Source organism: Corvus moneduloides, chromosome 1, assembly GCF_009650955.1.
Source record: "Corvus moneduloides isolate bCorMon1 chromosome 1, bCorMon1.pri, whole genome shotgun sequence".
Lineage (NCBI taxonomy): Eukaryota > Metazoa > Chordata > Aves > Passeriformes > Corvidae > Corvus > Corvus moneduloides.
Window position 1 is genome coordinate 116,347,123 of NC_045476.1, and position 18,045 is coordinate 116,365,167.

General features: G+C 46.1%; 1 protein-coding gene and 1 long non-coding RNA gene across 4 annotated transcripts in view; one reads left to right on the plus strand and one right to left on the minus strand.

Annotated features, from left to right (window-relative positions):
- Window positions 1-11,523, minus strand: part of KCTD1 (potassium channel tetramerization domain containing 1) — a 69,379-nt gene extending 57,856 nt beyond the window's left edge. Inside the window, exon 1 of one of the 3 annotated variants that reach the window (XM_032123936.1) lies at window positions 11,160-11,523. In XM_032123936.1, the coding sequence (XP_031979827.1) occupies window positions 11,160-11,225 (66 nt within the window). In that variant the 5' untranslated portion in view covers window positions 11,226-11,523. Of the gene's footprint in view, window positions 1-8,588; window positions 10,476-10,676; window positions 10,793-11,159 lie in introns of those variants that run through there. The other 2 variants (XM_032123927.1, XM_032123918.1) reach the window with 2 other exon arrangements.
- A 156-nt stretch (window positions 11,524-11,679) lies between these two features.
- Window positions 11,680-15,086, plus strand: LOC116450992. Its single transcript, XR_004243039.1, has 2 exons — window positions 11,680-13,014; window positions 14,638-15,086. It is a non-coding gene; the product is annotated as an uncharacterized LOC116450992 (long non-coding RNA).
- Window positions 15,087-18,045: the final 2,959 nt, after the last annotated feature.

The following is an 18,045-nucleotide window of genomic DNA, read 5'->3' on the forward strand; positions in this document are numbered from 1 at the left end:
TCCTCAAAGAACAATTACTTCTCCACTCCCAAGTTTATCAGTCACTGATCAGTGTGTGTTTGCAGAGAAAGTGGTTTTTTTTTTTTTCAGGGAAACTCTATTTTTGAAGAGATAACCAGCAAGATACATACTTCAGCATTACTAAATTAAGAGAAAAGAGAAAATGAACTGAAAAGCTAAACAGTTCTTTCTGAACTGCTGACTAGCCAAACCCCACAAGCTTAGAGCATCTTATTATTTCCCCCATCCCTTAAAAAGTATTTTAAAAACTTAAACAAAATGTGAACCTGGTCTTGCAATAGTCTGGGGAGAGCTTCCAGAAACTACGGTATGATGACAAGAAAGACACGACATTTTCTAAACCCAAGATGGAAACTAGCACTGACCAACTTGATAAAAGCCTGCAAAAAGCATTACCACAAACAGCCAGTTTTGGTGGTGTCACTGTCATATCTAAGATAAGGAGGAATAGCAAGCAAGCTTTTTTTGTGACTAGCCACTGCTGCTAGTTATAAAATCATTAGAAACATGGGGAAACCCTCAAAAAGGCAATCAACTGAAGCAGGCTCCCTCTTCATCTGAATTTCAAACACAGTTTGTACTACAGCCATAGGATTCTGTTACGACATCTGTGCTCCCATTTACACTTTCCAACTTGTCAACCCAACTCTCAGCTAGGTCCTCCCAATTTGGCATCAAAACTAGATGGGTTAATTACAGCACTTCAGATGACTCGAATTCTTCTGAATGGGGCGATTTCAACGCAAGGGAAGGAATTTATCAGGCATGTCACAGGTAAAGCAGCCAGCCCTTGTAAGAAGGAAGGAAGGAAGCTATTTAAGTTCACTTCATCTTCCTTGCTTCTCCTCTTCCCTGCATTTCAGGCACAAGGTCAAAAAGAGTCTCAAGCCACCCCAAGTAGAAATGAAGCGAGGAGGACAAGGCGAGCAGGTTTCCCCTTCTCTCTCCTGCTAAACCCACACACCCGTGCTCCCACCCCCCACCCCGGCCAGACACACCACACGCTTCCGCTGCTGCTTCTCCAGGGGAGCTTTCAGCCACAGGATGCTCGGTAATTAACCACTGGTGCTATCGAGCTCAAGAGTTTCAATGCTGTTCCTTTGTGGGCACTGCAGACACCTCACCCATGAAACAAGAGCTCTCACCAGTAAGGTGAGGACAAGCTTCCCCTCCAGTGACCCTGGATCAGAGTAAGAGCTCAGTATGACTACACTGGATTTCAATAACTCAAAGCCAAGGCATCAGGCACTGCCCTTACTGCAGCCCAACCTCCTTCTGCCGCTTTTGAAGCCCACTAGAACCACACAGAGAAAAATCAACAGCGGCGAAAGAAGCAGCTAAATTTATCACACATATATGGTGAGTAAAAGCTCAGGATTCAGCTGAAGGGTGTTGAGAAATCACTCTTGAAATTTTTCCAGCAATCTTTAACTTTGAATAAACATAAGCAGACACATACACGCAAAAAAAAGCTTAAAATAAAGGTGTTTTAGGGAAGTAATTCATTTATGCATTACATTTCTGACAGACTGACACAGAATTAGTAACAGAGTACACAGGTGTCAATTCGCCAGGGAGCCTGAGAGCTGTGGCTCCTTCATTAGAGCTACCAAGCACAGGAGTCTCAACTACACAGGCTTCTCTCCCTCTCACTCCTGATATCAAAACCCAAACTAAAACAAATGACAGCATCATCAGACCTGGTCCCTGCGGACTTTGAGGAGGAGAGTGGGAAATGAAGCACTGTGGTAGAGATAAGTTCAGCTCAGAAAGCACCCCAGCTCCTCCACAAGACTTTTTGGGTAAGGAAAAAGAAAGGAAAGCCAAAATTCAGCTTCACACCTTTCCTCCTGTAAAGGGATTTCTGCTCTCTTCCCTTTACACAGACAAGTGCTCCAGCCTCTGTTACCTGAACAGCACCTACCAAACAACCTCCCTCCCACCACAAGCTACCCCCACTACCAAAAAAGCTCCACTCAGTCCTCATCTCCTGCCCCCACCTTGGGGAAGGATTGGTTTCCTACAGCTGGTACCACTGTTTGAAGAGAAGCGACTACCTCTTTCCAGAAGTCACACAATAATGCATTATTCAGACTACACGACCTATTTTAAGTACCAAGAACACTGCAAACCACATCAGAACACTTAGACTAGGACTTGAAGCAAGTCAGAAGTCCCGAGCAGCTAGCTCAGAACTGTGCTACATGGAGCAGATGTGCCCTAAACATACACTGAAAAATAAAAATTCCATACATTGGTAAAATGAATACGGCTTTAAAATTTCACTCAATTTCCATTTCATTAAAATGATCAGCCCTAGCTACAGAAGTGTACAGGTGCATAAAGTAGGTAAGCTTAACAATTAGCTAAGAATTTATTGGAAATGTTTATAATACACTTGTGCACTACAATTTTGATCACTTTCGAAACTAAAAGTTGCATTAAGAACACAACAAAGGTACTTGTTCTCATTGGGGATTAAGTCCTTAGCAAGTTTGAAGGTTTTCAGATCAACTAAAACTGGCTCAGTGCAAAGCATGTAAATTTCTAAAAGCCCAGAAAAGCCATCTTTCCTTGTTGATAATACCCAAAAAACAACCAGAAGAGAATTCAATTTTACATCTTCCAATGTTACTTTTAGATCAAGGTATTATGAGAAGTTCCAATCCCTTCCTTATTCTCCTCTCAAATGCCTGGGAGAGACTTAGAAAGCATTCCCTGGAAACATGATTATATATTTTTACTGTCTCAACACTAACAAATCTCTTCTACATCAGATAAAATGCAGTTACCAACACTTGTCCCTTGAATCCAAATTGTGATAAAAAAATTATCTTGCACATACATATTTGGCTACATGCCCTTAATTTCCTTCTGAAAAGAAGGGTGCATTTGTTGCTTCAGAAACAGAAAAGCAAAATAATACAAAAAGGACACAGGGAAAAAGATGAACAGAAGGGCTTTGAAAGTGACTGAAAATCTACAACATCTCTAATTAGGTTCCAGCTTGGAACACAATAGTGGGGGTACCATGGCCTGTTATCAAGTTTATAGCCAAGGGCACAAGACAATACAACCCTACATTCAATTTAATTACAGCCTATGGCTTTTGCAGTAGTGGTGTGTTTCAAAGGGTTTAAGCACTCATTTATTTCTACACCATACATGAAATAAGGCAGCTCCCTGTCATACAGACTCACCAATTAGACTGAGCAGTTTCTGATCTCTTGCTCTCTAGAAGCAGAGCAGTGGGCAATGGGAAATCTTTTACAGGATAATCACAGAATACTTTTTATTTAAAAAAAAAAAAAGAAAGAAAAAAGATCAGCTCTCTGCTGCCTTTAAGCTTGTGCGTTTTATCTTTGATGTGCATAGAGTACCAACATAGTCATTTCAGATTCCATAGGATGCAAAAGAGTGCCAAAATACAGCAGCACTTCAGTGATGTTGTTTTTTTTCCTGATTGTATTAAAAAGGTTATCTTCATTTGAGCTACAAGGAACTAGTCACCTCTTGCATTCTTGCTATTGCTGAAGGCTGATATAACTAAATAAAACAAGTTTAATTTCTAAAAAGGAAAGATATTTTGAAAAATTAAGTGATAGTAGAAGTCACCAGCTGAAATAGTTACCCAAGTTGATACCCCCAACATACCATGCCAAGGCAACCATGAGGACCTACAAAGACAGTATTGGACCTTTAGCTCCACGGCCACCATTCTAAAGGCGCATATCAAAACACCGCTCTTGGATCTTCTCTGAGATACTCTCCCAAGTCACCTTACATCAACTCTCTCCCTAACAGCCAATCCAAAATGAACCAACCTCAGTCTAGGAAAGAAAAAACAGTTCCCTTCATTCCTTTCAGTTCAGGTACTGCCCCTAAAGCCGTATATGAGGTCACTAAGCCTAATCTCTATTCTGCTTGCCCTGTGCTCATCTTGGGAAATGCTCACATGCCTACCAAGCCTCATGTTCATTATAAGGAACATAGCCCGGGATATCCTACTTTCTTAAAATGAAAAACCCTACCTCTCTTCAACAATCTTTAGAAGCACTCACTTACAAACAACACTGACCTCCACCCAAGACAACAACAGCCAGAATTCATGCATTTCACCGTGGGGATTGATAAGAAAGCTTTGGGGACCATACCTGACACCACTACTACCTTATCCTCCTGCCCTCCAAGGATTTCAGAGCAATTTTGATGACTATCAGGTGTAATAGCCCCTTCTACAGTTCTAGTTTCCACCTGTAATTTAGTAGAAAATGAAAGAGCCTCCTCATTAAAAAAACCCATAAGTAACAAAGTAACAAACAGTAGTCTCTAAGGTAGATACAGTTTCTTTAAGCACATTTTAAAGTTTCTTTAACCTTCACCTTCTAAGATTTTAACCTCAGTGCTTCTCTTAAAAAAGACACCTAGCAAATCCTGGATTTTCCTGCAACCTGGGATAATCCAGTAATCAAAGAGATGGGCACTAACTACACAGTAGGGTAGCCAGCACTAACCTCTGAAATCTGATCAACACTAGCACTGTCACAAGAACTAACAAGGTATTTAGCAGTCATCAGTCTTAATAGCTACTGTACTTCAAGCCCTTAAGATAGGGATATTGCTTCATCTATTACCCTGGCAGAAATAAAGCCTAGCATCCTTACACCGCGATCCTAAGCATCCTCCCCTGAAGCTACCTGATGAGCTCCCCTGCCCTGCACACCAGGAAAGCACCTAGCAACGATTCTGGTCAGAGTACTAGAGATACTTGTACAAAACACAAGTCTTTTTTGTCGCCATTTAACGAAAGTGCAGGATGTTCCCAGATCAAAGATCAAGCAGACAGATTCTTATCCACCTCCTCGAAAACCCAAGACTAAAAAGGGCTAGACTTATTAGCTACGTTTGATTTGCCCTGGGTTGTGCCTTACTGCCTACTCATATTCCTCATGTGCTATTGTTCTGCCTTCTTTTGCAAAACCTGCAGTAAGAACTAGATTTCTGGTTCGGGTCAAAGTCAGCCCTTCAAAGAGAGTGTAAGGCAATGAAAAGACATGTGCCAGATCAAAAGACAGCAAAAAGGGCAACTCTGAATTTAAAGCACAAGAAAAAAAAAAAAAAAAAAAGCATTTCAGGATTCCCCCAAACAGCTAAGATAAATGCACACGGCTCAGGTTTTAATGACTAAGCTTTTGGTAGTTATCTTAATAGCTGATAAATTCTTCACAAACAGCCCAGAGAAACCAAATCAAGCTACACAACAAACATAACCAAAGCATTTACAAGTGACAGGCAACTCTCCTCCCCCATGGCAGAGGCCAAACTATTTTCCTACACCTATTTTTGGGTATTACTGCTGTAGTAAGTTCAGCATGTACCAGATCCATAAAGCCCAAAAGCTACCACCACATTGTAGCATCAAAAGTTTAAGCTTTAGCTATTGTTCATCTTTCAGCAATATGGGAGATGAACAACAGCCAAATTACATCTCTCTGTCATCAACTTGAACTGAAGCACTGCTGTCAGTGGCAGGAAAATTGCTACACTTCAGAGCAAATAAGGACTGAAAGGAAAGTTGTGCCATGATGGCAGTGGTGTATGCTTAAAATACACTATAAATGCTGCTCTTAAGGCTAAAACCTAAAGCAACAGTTGGATCAAGATGAACATTTAATGTACTTTTTCTGAGCTCTGGAAGAGGCTCCTACAAACCCAGTGTTGAAAAGACATTTTGAGGCTAAAACAAAAAACAGGAGCTACAACATAAAAGCATAAAATTACCATTCTTGCTCAGATAGTGCAAATTGAAGACACCCCATTTAGTGCTTTCATTTAATCTTTTCCACATTTTGTTTAGTGCTATTAAAAAAAAAAAAAAAAAGGCACACAGTATAAAGATGCTAAGAAACCCACATATTATGCCACCATTTTTTCACCAGAGCATTGCACAAATCCATGAGCTCACCAGAATCTTTCCTCTGGAAGACTAACTACGAAGACAACCAACAAACCACAAACTTATGACCTTGGTGTTTTCAAGGAATCAGTAATATTTGTCAACAGTGGAATTTAGTGTCATGGTACTTGATGAGATATATTCAGTAAAAAGGCCTAGAAACTCTTTGCTTATAATTAGGCAATAACGATTGAGGGCCAGGACATTTCCTGGGGATTAATGACCGGCTGGGAGAGTCAATGGCTTGAGGCAATGCCTTGGGCCATTAATTCCAGCCAGTCATTAATTTCCCCAGGAAATGCCCTGGACCTCGATTAGTGTAAGTATCATAAAAGGTAGCTAGAGAGAAAAAGTTCAGCATTAACATTCTGCCAAGGAAATCCATTCCACAGCCAGTATTTTTTCACTTTGTCACACCCCAGAAGTGCAAAAGTTAAAATTGACACAAGAAAAATTGGTGATGAAAAAAAAAGAGAGAGACATTTCTCTTTCTCAAAGATTTAAATGAATGAGGTTTGTAGCAAAGGCAAAATTCAGGTACAAAAGTGACTGGGCACCTTGTTTAACTCATGAAACTGTGCATAGAGGTGAACATTTCCATATAATTACTGAAAAAAACCCACACTGCCTAGTTCTAGTACCCTTGCTGATTGCTCATTTTCTTTCTTAATACACTTAGGAAAACAGCAGATGCCTGTTGTACTCTCTCTTCGCTGTTTCTCCCTTTCTCCCCATAGCCGGCTGTTAACGAGAATTACAGCTCCGAACGCTTCCCGGAGGAAGCACAGCTTTGCAACAAACACTACAGCAGCTGGATTTCTCCTCGCCTAAGCTTTATGCAAGTGTGAAGAGATTTGTGGGCCAGCTTAGAGATCGAGTTCTCTAGTCTGACAACTGAAAGTACCAAGACACCTCGTTTAACAGGTTAAAGACACGCACACACTGTGACCACTGACTGCTCTGCCCAGTTCCCTCTTCCCCTTGCCAGACGAACGTTCGGTGCTCCTCCTAAAAAGCTAAAGTTTCGAAATTACTTTCACGGTCATTAAAAGCAAGGGAAAGAGGAATCTAGGGTTAAATACAGCGAGGAGCATTTGCTTTTACCTGAAATAATGAGCTAGAACAAAAACATTATCTGCACATAATCAAGCCTCTAAGCCATTCAGAGACACCAGATACACACAGCAGGAGATCAAGCTACAGTACTCCACTGAAGTGGTCCAAAAAAAGCCTCCCTAAAAGAAAGGAGAGGTCGCAGGTATCTTAAAGAACATAGACGCTTATGCAGGCATTCACTGGGAGCCCTGCCCTCCCCCTCCCCACCCCAATTAGCCTTCAGGCTGGTTGATTAGTTGGCAAACTCTTTGAAAGGGTCAGTCTGTCCAGAACTGGTATTTCCACTCGGGAAACAGCTCAGGCATGTCATATACCTGTGCTTGCCCAGCGCCGCGCGCTCTGGCTGACGACTGCGATCCCTGTTATTACTTGACACAAGAATGTCAGAGGGGTTTTGTAATCATGTAGGGCGGCCAGCAGTAAAGTTCTTGCCTGAAACACGGTATTTTATGGGGCACAACGTAACTGCATACACTTTACAGATTTAGTTAGAATGACTTCCAAACTTCAAGCCAATTGCAGAGGTGCAGTGAGTCTTTAATTGAAGTAATTTAGCTCCAGCGCTCAAACACCCGAGAGGAAAGTACTTTTGGAGGGGATGGGGAGCAGGCACCAGCACGTGCTGGCACACAGCAGAGGGGGCTCCGCAAGGCACACATTAAGGCACAGCTCAACAGCGTTTTTGACAACACTGGTTTTTACCTTAATGAAACACATCTAACGAATTTGGGCTCATTCCACAGCTAAGCTGCACCTAAACCCGTTTAATTGTGCTCTTACTGTATATTTCGCCACTATGGTAACTAATTCAAGTAAAGCCAATTTGCCTTTAAAAAAAAAAAAAAAAAAAAAAGGATCACTGCCAGGAAACAAAGCTATTTTAAATAAACAAATACAAGATGAATGCAATTGCCATATTAACCCTCTTGTTAACTTCTGAAGTTTAAAATTACACCCTCATTACTAGTGTGTAATTGAGTATTCTCCCGGCTGTTTCCTGCATTTGAGGTTATTCAAATAGTTCATTAGCACATCAAGAACACCACACACACTAATGATACCTGATGCCCCTATCTACTATTCTGGCCCGACTTTCATAAGTCACATCTCCCACAAAAAGACAAATAAAAAGAGGGGGGAAAAGAAATAAAAAGGAGGAAAAGGGGAGCCCATAGGGCTGAGCTGTCGGTGCTGCTGCTGAGGGAGAGCACGGCAGCACCCAGGCACCATTCAAGTCCGACACCCAAGCACATAGTGAGTGGCCACCGGACCTGTGGCGGGGCGTGAGGAGATTGGAGGGGCAAGTAAGTTGGATAACTTGCATCCGGGCTCTTTGGGTGCCTGAAGAGTGAGCGTGACCCCAAGAGCCACCCCAAAGCTGGCAGTGTGCCTCAGTGCCCAGCCTTGGGGGAAGAAAGGAGGGGGGGCAGTGCAGACTATGTGGGGCAGGGTGAGGGGTTGCCACTTTTTTTTTCCTTTTTCTTTTGCCGGTTACCTGTGTGGGGGAAACAATAGCAGGTGAAACTACTGTGGGTGAGGTGGTGCTTCTGTGCCCGTTTGCTTCGGGGAGGAGGTGAGGCAAGGGGTCATGTTTCACTGAGACCACCACCACGGCGGGCGCAGCGGCATCCAGGGGCTCAGCGGGGCGGCGGCAGAGTCTTTTGGGGGAGGCAGAGGGCCCACATGCATCACCGCCGGCCGCAGCCCCTGCCGGGAACACTGCCTCGTAGAGCGCCCGCTTGGCCGGGGCCACCGCGGCCGCTTCCGCTTTCACTGGCACAGCGTCACCATCTTTGGGCAGCACATAGGGGTTGGCAGCGGGTGGCCGCGGCCGAGGTCCACCATTGAGGGCGGCAGGGGTGTAGCAGCCCCCGCCAGCGGGGTGGTGGAGGAGGTGGTGGTGGTGGGGAGGGGGGTGGTGGTGGTGGTGGGGTGGCTGCAGTCCTCCCAGCTTGGTGCCAATGCCAGCGATACTGTTGAGGGTGGCAATGGAGACGGCACCAATGCAGTGGTTGGTGTAGGTCTTGGAGAGCTTGGCCGCCTTGGAGAGCATCTGCATGCGGGTACCCAGGAGGTTCTTCCCAATGGCCTTGTTCTCATACCAGGTGATGTCACCCTCACTGCAGTGGTCCCGCGGGCGCTGGAAGAAGGCCTTGCAGAGGGGGTTGCGCTTGGAGAGGTACTTGACAAAGCTGGCGTAGGGGCAGAACTCTGTGCCAGTCTCATACATGCGGGGCAGGTTCTCCTCATCGCTGCTCTCCGCCCGCTTCTTGCTCCAGGAGGAAGAGCGCGACTTGTGGTAGGGCCCCAGCGCCTTGAAGTAGACGAACTTGCGTCCGTCCTCATCCACAGCCAGCCCAAATGAGTCCTCCTCCAGCTCCCGCTGGTTCTCCCGGCCCCGGGTGCAGAAGTACATGCAGGTCTCAAACCAGACCTTGTTGAGGAGCCCGAAGGGGCTCTGAGTGCTGAACACGCTGCACGTGTAGAGCTTGCGGAGGTCGGCGCGGGTGATGGCCTGCTTCTGCACCACCGGCCCGGCACCCTGCTCCTCCAGCTTGCGGATGACAGCGGCCAGGGTGAGGTTGGCGGCGCGGAGCTCAGGGTCCTTGGTGAGGTCGAGGGTGCGGCAGTAGGGCGGCTCGTTGAGGTAGCGGTTGAGGGAGCTGCGGATGCTGATGAGGGAGGACTTAGAGTAGAGCTGCCCGCTCTTAGAGCGCGCCTCGGCGTAGAACGAGCGCAGGACCCGGCAGAGCGCCCCCTTGTCCATCGTCTCGAAGTCGGGGCTCTGCGCCTTCTCGCTCAGGTACTCGCGGAAGATGCGCACGGCGTAGCGGGTGGCCAGCCGCGTGTTCTCGCTCAGCCGCGCCCGCTCCGGCCGCTGCAGCAGCAGGGCCGCCTCCAGCTCCGCGTCCTCCGCCGCCCCCCCGGGGCCGCCGCCGCCGCCGCCCCCCGGGGCAGCCGCCGCGGCGCCCCCCGGGGCAGCCCCGACGCCGCTGCTGCCGCCGCCCGGCGTACGGCCCGGGGCGGGCGGCAGCGGCTCCGTCTCCTCCTCGCCGTCCCACTCCAGACCCATCTCCTCTTCCTCCTCCTCCTCCTCGTCCAGCAGCAGCCCCCCATCGGCTCCGTCCTCCTCCTCCTCGTCCCCCGTTATCTGCACCTCCTGGATCTCATCCTCCTCCTCGCCCTCCTCCTCCTCGCCGGCGCTGCAGTAGCGGTGCGGGCGGGGGGCGACGCCGCGGCCGGACGGCCGGTCCCCCGCATTGTTCCCGCCGCCTCCGCCGCGCCCGCCGCCCCCTCCGCCGCCGCCGCTCCACTCTCCGCCGCCGCCGCCGCTGCCAGGCATTCTCGCCATATTGCCGTCTCCCTGCCAGTCCTCGGGCAGGGCGCATGCGCTATATTGGACCGCAGCGCTGGAGCGCTTTTGTGTTTTAATGACCTTCAGCTACCGGGAGGCAAAGCCGGGCTCTTAAAGGGGCCGCGCTCCCAGTGGAGGCGGCGGGGAAGGGGCGGGAGAGGTTGGGATGGATGGGGAGGAGGCTGAGTCGCGCTCAGGGGGTACCGCGGGGAAGGGAGCGGTACTTACGGCGCCCGCCGCTCGCCTCGGGTCCGTCCCGTCGAGCAACGCTGATGGGCGCCGGGCGCGGCGGGGAACGGCCGGGCAGGTGCGCCCCGGCCCGGAGGTTCCCCCGCCACCCCCGGCGCCCGTCCCACCTCCCCATCCCCGAAAAAGAAAGCACTCCGCGTGTGGAGCGGCTCTTTCGGTAGGGACGGACCGCCACCGAGCTGCTACGACGCCTCGCACCTCCTCATTCCACAGTAACTTAAACATAGACCAAAAAGAAAAAAAAAAAAAACAAACCGCAAAGGGAAGAAAAGAAAAAAAAAAAAACCAACCAAAAACCCCCCAAACAAAACCCAAACACACGCACACACAAAAGACTCAGGCTGTGCTTGTCCGCAGCACGGCTCAGACCTCGATAGGATGCTGCCGGGGAGCGGGCGGAGGACCCGGCCCCGTTCCCCGCCTGCCGTACTGCCGCGACATCGCCTGCCGCCGACCTCGCACCTTTAATCGGGCGCCCGGATTTCGGTCGAGGGGCTCGGGAGGAGACGGACGCTCGGGGCATTGCATCCGTGCGGCTTGGAGTCCGCCCGGGAACAGCCGGTAGCCGCGGCGCTCGCTTGGCTTGCGGGAGCCCCGGCGAGGCTGGCTGCCGAGAGGGAGCAATAAGGACTCGGGGGCTGACGGGCGCTCCGAGCCGCCCTCTTGCTCCTGGGGCTGAAGACCTCAGGGCAGCCGGAGGGCCCTCGGCCCCCCCGTGCCGCCGCTGCCTCCCATCGTGCTCGCGTTCTTCCTCCGCTACCCTCTCCAGCGACGGAGCAAAACCCGAGGGGACTCCCGCAGCCGCGCCGGGGCGCGGGGCCGCCGGACCCAATAGGGCCACTTTGCGGGGGTTTCCGCAGAGGGGAGCCCCGGAGCAGCGCAGCGCGGGCGGGGGGCGCGGACCCCCGGCTCAGCCTGCCCGCGCCGGCCCGCGCCCCCCGCCCCGTGCGCTCCCGCGGGGCGCTCCATCCCCCGCCCGGCTCTGCCCCAGGAAGGCGGCTGGCTGCACACTGCCTTCCTTACCCTTCCTTCCCGGGAAGGGTCCTTGGCCGGGCTGGGCTCGGGCAGGAAGGAGGGCATAAGCCTACGGCCGCGCACCGCGGGGAGAGGGAGCCTGTCCCACTCGGGACGGGAGGGGACGAGGTGGCTCCCCGCTAGTAGCACCCACACTCTCCAAACCAAACCACCCCACAGGACTCCCCGTGCTATTTAGCTGGGCGATTTCTTTTATTTGGTACGACGAAATAAATATTCATTACGACTGCTGGCTACACCTGAAATTATAGCCCTAATTGCAGAGCTGTTGGCCTGAGTTACCACATTTGCTGCTTACTCATCCGTAAGCAATTGCTCAGCGCCGGGTCCCAGCCGTGGTGGTTCCCTTTGGGGGGCTCGGTGCCCTCCAGTGCTGGGCGGCGCCGAGCCCCGTGGCCGCTCTCCTGGGGCAGAGACAGATGGCCACGGACGGGGCGTCCCGGACAGCCCCTGCTCTCGCCGTCCGGGAAAATGTGGGATGCTAAAGAAAGGATGTGCAAATTGTTGAGCAAATTAGGCCAGTTCGAAATAAATAAGCACTGCGGGAAGAGAGCCTGCCACTCCCGGAAAATAAGTGAAGAGAAACCCGGTACTGTTATATTGATGTAAACCTGGAGTAATTACGCGGAGGTCAAAGTTGTTGCACACGCTACAAGAAGTTATGCTCACTCTGTAGTTTGAGAGCGGATTATGTTCCCTCTTACGTCGATGGCACATATATAAAATTCTGCTTTTTTTTTTTTTCCTATGCACGTAAGAGGATATAAATAAGGTTTGGTCGTGGTTTTTTTCCGTTGTCATACTTTATATATAACCTAATCCTGAAACAAAGTCTCAAAGACCTTCCCATGAGATTGACCAGATGCTGAAACAGATAGCTAAAAGAAACAATACCTTGTTGTGGTTAAAATCTAAATGCCCCAGCCAAGCTCCTTTTAGGAGCTGTTACAACCCACCCTAGAAGATAGAGAACTGCAGGGTTTGCAGCATAAACTTTTTTTACAGAGATTATTTTTCTTTATTCCCATAAATGCTAAAAATTACGTGATTGGCATTGACCTTTGATTCTGTCTTAAGACCGTGGAAGCCACTCTTTTTTTAAGACCTTTTCAGAGACATATGAATGTGAAAGGTAATTGAATATTTTTTTAACTTTAAAAAAGATGAACACCAGGTTGACAGCTTCTCTACTTGGATGTTCATTTAATCACCATTTTCTGATCACAGGAGGTGAACTATGTTGACAGACTTGCAGATGAATATGCAGCCCGGTATATGAATAGTAAGTATAAAGGACATAAAGAACTTGTAGTGAGGTTGGAGGGGAAAAATGTATACGGAGCATCCATATTACACACATCAACTGGAAACAACTCAGCAGCCAGGGGGAATTCAGAGAGTAGCAAGTGAGGTGTTCAGAGCACTGCAGGTGCCCATAACTAGGAAGACACATGCATAAGTAATATACCTGTATAACCTATATGCATACAGGTAAGTTAATCATATATATATATGTTAACTTACCTATCTATGTTCCTAAAAATAGCATTTAGCCTAGTCAGTTGTATTCCAGAAGTTTAAATCCTATTGTTCAAGCTCTCCTGTTAGATAAGGTAATCGAACTGCATTCCAAAACTGACAGAGTTGCACAAGGCTGTCTAATGTGAGTTGGCATATAACATTAAACTTACATCCACTCCACCCTCCACGTCACTAATCAGAGGTTTATCCTGCTGAGAGCTCTGCACAGGCATAGGCAGCATTCTGCATTCTCCCCTAGGACTCAAGGTTTGAGGCTGATTCTCAAATAGGTTCTGTCTGCACTTGGAGAATACATTTTATTACTGCTGTCAGTAAACAAGATGTAATACCCACAGAACACTAATAATGGACTGGCCTCACTAAGGATTATCTTTATGAATACTTGGAGATCAGTTCATCTGCCACAGAATTAGCATGCCAGTTTAAAAACCAAAACAACCTTCTCCATGAGTCGGTTTACAATAGAGGTAGTGCTTGTTACCACGTTAGCAAATAGTTTCAGGTCTTTCTTCACTTCTTTTTTAAGCTACTCTTGCCCCTGGCCTTGCCCTTGGCAAGTAGAGAGCTTGCTAGAGCTGTGCTCTTTGACAATCAGCTATTGTGCTAAAGTTTTCCACAGCCCAGTTCTCCTTCAGACTAACACAATCTATTTCTCCGTAGCCCTGTAAGTGGTTATTTCACTTACGGCCACCCAAACCTTTGTGCTTTGGTGAGTCTTGGTAGGTGTTTGATCATGAGGCTTCACTAGGGACTAAACTGGAATACCCCCAAAAGCCAAGAAGCAAAGAAAATCTATGGGTTCGTTTGCTTCTTAGGATCCTGTCTAGGCATCTAGAAAAGATTTTTTAAAAAACAGTCCTTAAAACAAGTTTGTGGGGTAACCCTAATGCTGGCCACCTGGCATTTTTTAAAAGAAAATAACTTCTTCTCCATGTACAATTTTACTGTAGTTTAAATGCAATAAACATTTCCTTTAAATGTCTTAATATGTTTTCTAAACACAAGATGTTTTTACTGTAGAGGCAGGCTATGTGGAAATTGGTATGAGAAATCCATATTGACACTACAGAACTAGAAGGCAAATAACACTTGGGACTCTTGGAAAATTCACTTAGGGAAAAAGCTTGTCCTAGAAATCCTTCTCCCACCCAGAAACATGCAGTTTTGAGAAAAGGTTTTTTAGCATTTCAGAACTGTCACTTCAAATGCTAATTCAATCTTTATTTCACTCTTTTATTTTTGTATATGATATTTCTTGGTTTTCCATTACTTCTTCATACTATGGACAGCTAATGCTAACATATAGTGTGCTATAAGTGATTTTAACTCCTCTTTATTTTAATTTTTTATATTTTTTTTTTAGCATCTCCCATCTGCGTGGCAATGAAACGGCTTCATATAACTCAACAAAGGAGACATTGATTTAGTAAAGTGAGGATGTATCCATCAGCACTGAGTTGCAGCTGTTCTTAATGGATTTGAAAATACAAGAGCTATTTCACCTCTTAGATTGCCATATTATGAAATGTTAGTAGTAGTTGCACATATCAAAGCACCAGCTACCACCTAAACATTGTTGTGAAACGTGAAAGCAGCATCAAGCCAGCCCCCTTGCGAAGCTCCCCGGTGCCAATCGAAAGCCTATTTCCCCAGTACTCTCCAATTTTTCCCCCACAGGTATTTGCCGTTACTTACTTCACTGCTTTTTTTTCTTTTTTTCCCCTTTCTTTTACAAAAGCAATATTTTTGCCCCTGAGACCACGATCTGTTTCCCAACTGCTTTGTTTTCAAAATAAACCAGAGAAAACCTGAGTCATCATCTTTGTAAGAAAGCACACATTCAGTACTTGGCAAATTAAAAGGCAAGACTTTGCAAATCACCATTATTTTCAGCATCAAGCAGCTGGAGCATCTTTGCTTCCAAAAATATTGAAGAGCTATGTTGTCAGACAGTTTGGAGAGAGGCAGGTAATAAATTGCATTGTGCTGCATAAAGGTTTTAAGGGTCTTTTAAAATGTGCTGAGGATAAGTTGCCAGGAGATACATGAATGCTTTTATTTAGCTGTATTTTAGTTTGTGTTTGTCTTTGCTTCTCTGGTGTTGAGGGCACTTGAAACAAATTGGCTGATCTGTGTGGCACAGTGGTAGCTGGTTAAAGTTGCTCTAGTGGTTGTCTGATCATTTCTATGAACTGCTGACACCAAGCAACCTGATGTGTTAGTGGCATAGTGTTTACTCTCCATGGAGGGAAAGAGCTCTTTCTGTCTGTCTGGACTCTCTGGACTCTCCACTGAGTCCATAAATTCTACATGAAGGTGACGGAAATTTAGAAGGACCAAGCCAGTAACTCAAAAAAGGGAGCTCCAAATAGAGAGATCCCTGTGAAACCACAAAGCTTACGGGTGTTGTAGGTGTAAGTACAAGTTTTCTCTTCATACAGTGTTTTAAGTACTATGTAATAGAGCATAACTTTATGCTGTATTGGATATGGAGTTCTTGAAATCCTATTTTTTGATCATAATCTTCCAAAAAATGTTTATTTTGAACTAGAAGTTCAGGCTGGAAGTCACACTGGGCTGGGTGAGGTCTAGAAATGCAGGGAGGGACAACTGGTTATAGGATAACAAGGTCTGGCTAAGAAAACTCCTTAAGCATTCCTTTAGGAAAAAGGACAAAAAAACCAAACCTGAATCCAAACAAGAATGTAATATCATGAAACTCTGAAGAAGTGCACTTTCCAACTTGTTCCTGCACCATATGAACTTTATCTTGCTTGCTTTTACCATCCCCACCACATGACCCAAAGTTTCTGTGTTGCCATGAGGTGTGCTGAGCACTGATTCCTGCACAGGGCCAGAGGTAGAGCTTTACACCTCACACAACCTATTCATACCAGGCTTTTTTCAGAGTGTGGGGTCCTCAAGGGACAGGACAACAGCTGGCCTACAGCCCAGCATGGAAAAGGGAATCCTCTTTTGACCATCGACTAGTGGCTTTAAAGCCTCTTTATACCATGAATTCACTGTCAATATACTTTTGTTTTGATTTAGTGACTGAAATAAACTGATTATTCCCCTTTTCCACCAGTATTATGTCTGTGTCATCATGAATTTGGAAATTCCCTTTCAGGTATTTATGTAGCAAAAACCCCAGTACCAATGGTCTGTCTTCTTGGATTTTCTTTCCCCAATTGAGTTATCTCAGCTGGGTTGACACAAACCCAATTTAAGCAACTTTAGAATGGTGTGAGCTCAAAGGAAGCCCACAGAGTGTGTAAACGTACTGTTAAACATTGTCAGAGCCCCGCTCAGGCTGTCACCCAGACCCACCTTTCCACTGCTGTTGAATTTTAAGTTACACCAACTCGTAAAGCAGCATTCGAGTAGAAGGGAATAAATTCATAGGTCATAAGAAAGAAGAGTACAGGGATAAAAAAAGTATAGCAACGTTTACTGCCAGACCCTGCCACATCCTTTATCAGCATGATTTAATTCATACCAAGAAAAAAAAATGGTAGAACATGGGGCAGAATAATAAAAAATAAGGAAAGTCCTTTATGCAAAACTGCTTGCATGAACTAAATGTTGCTGCTGTATCTGTCTTCAGGTGAAAACTGGGGCAAAAGCCTCAGGATATTGTCAGGACTTTCATTTGAGGTTTAAAGCCAGAGGCCATAAAGGACCTTTCAGGTCTCTTTGCAGTTTGCACCTGCATTTTGCTGCATCTTAAGTTATAGAGGATAAAGCCTGGAAAGGTAGAAAAACTGAAATGATTCAGAGAAAATATAAAGGAAATACGAAGTTTAGTGAAAAAGGGTGGGTGTATTGGATGTACCTCTTCTTTTTCAGCATCAGGTAACAAAACAGATCAAAAATACCTTCTAGCAGCTGGTAAGCATCAGTATTTTGTAAGAGTTTGGCATTAAAAAAACCCCAATAAGCCACTTTTGCAACTGTTGAGAATGTTTAAGCGCAAAGCTTTTTTGTCCATCCCTGGGTTGTACTGTGCTTTGAATAGCCTTGCCTTTTTCTACCCATGAAAGGTTAAGTTGGGCTTGAATCAAAGTTTTTTTATTTGAAGATCAAGGCTAAAATTCAGTTTCTTTTCACAGAACAAAAGGTATCATCAAATAACTAAAAATAATTTAAAAAATCCTAGAGCAAAGACTTTGCACATTCATGGACTGAATTATACAACTGCAAGCAGGTAGTTATTTGCTAGTAGAAATGAGCATTGTTAAAATAAGCAAGAGAAAAATTACAAGCTCTTCTTTTGCCTTGGACAAAACAAGGTCACATTTGCAATTTGCAGTGCTTGATCTCTCCATTAGCAATCTTGGCAAAGGTTTATCAAGTTATTTGGAATAATTTCCTTCAAGTTATGAGTGTGTCACTTGGTCTGTTATGGACCTGTCCCTACAGTTGTCTCTGCTGTTTACCTGTGAATTGTCACACTTGTTCTTGCTGATCGGTGTTAAAAGAAAAAAAAAAAAATAAAATAAAGCAGTGTTTAAAATCAAAGCTTCAGTGTGGAAGGATATAAAGTGTGAAATCCAGACTCATTGCTTTCATTCTGGCTTTAGTGATCATAGAAACCTTCTGTAGGGCAGGACTAATCTGCCAGAAAATTATTATTGAGCCCTGGTAACTCAGATATACGTGCAGACTTGAAAACAAAGTTGCTCTTTGTGCCAGCTCCAGGTCCTACAAGAACCTCACATGGTAACCTCCACCTGGCTCTGAAGTAGCCTGCATTCCGCCGCAAAGAGGA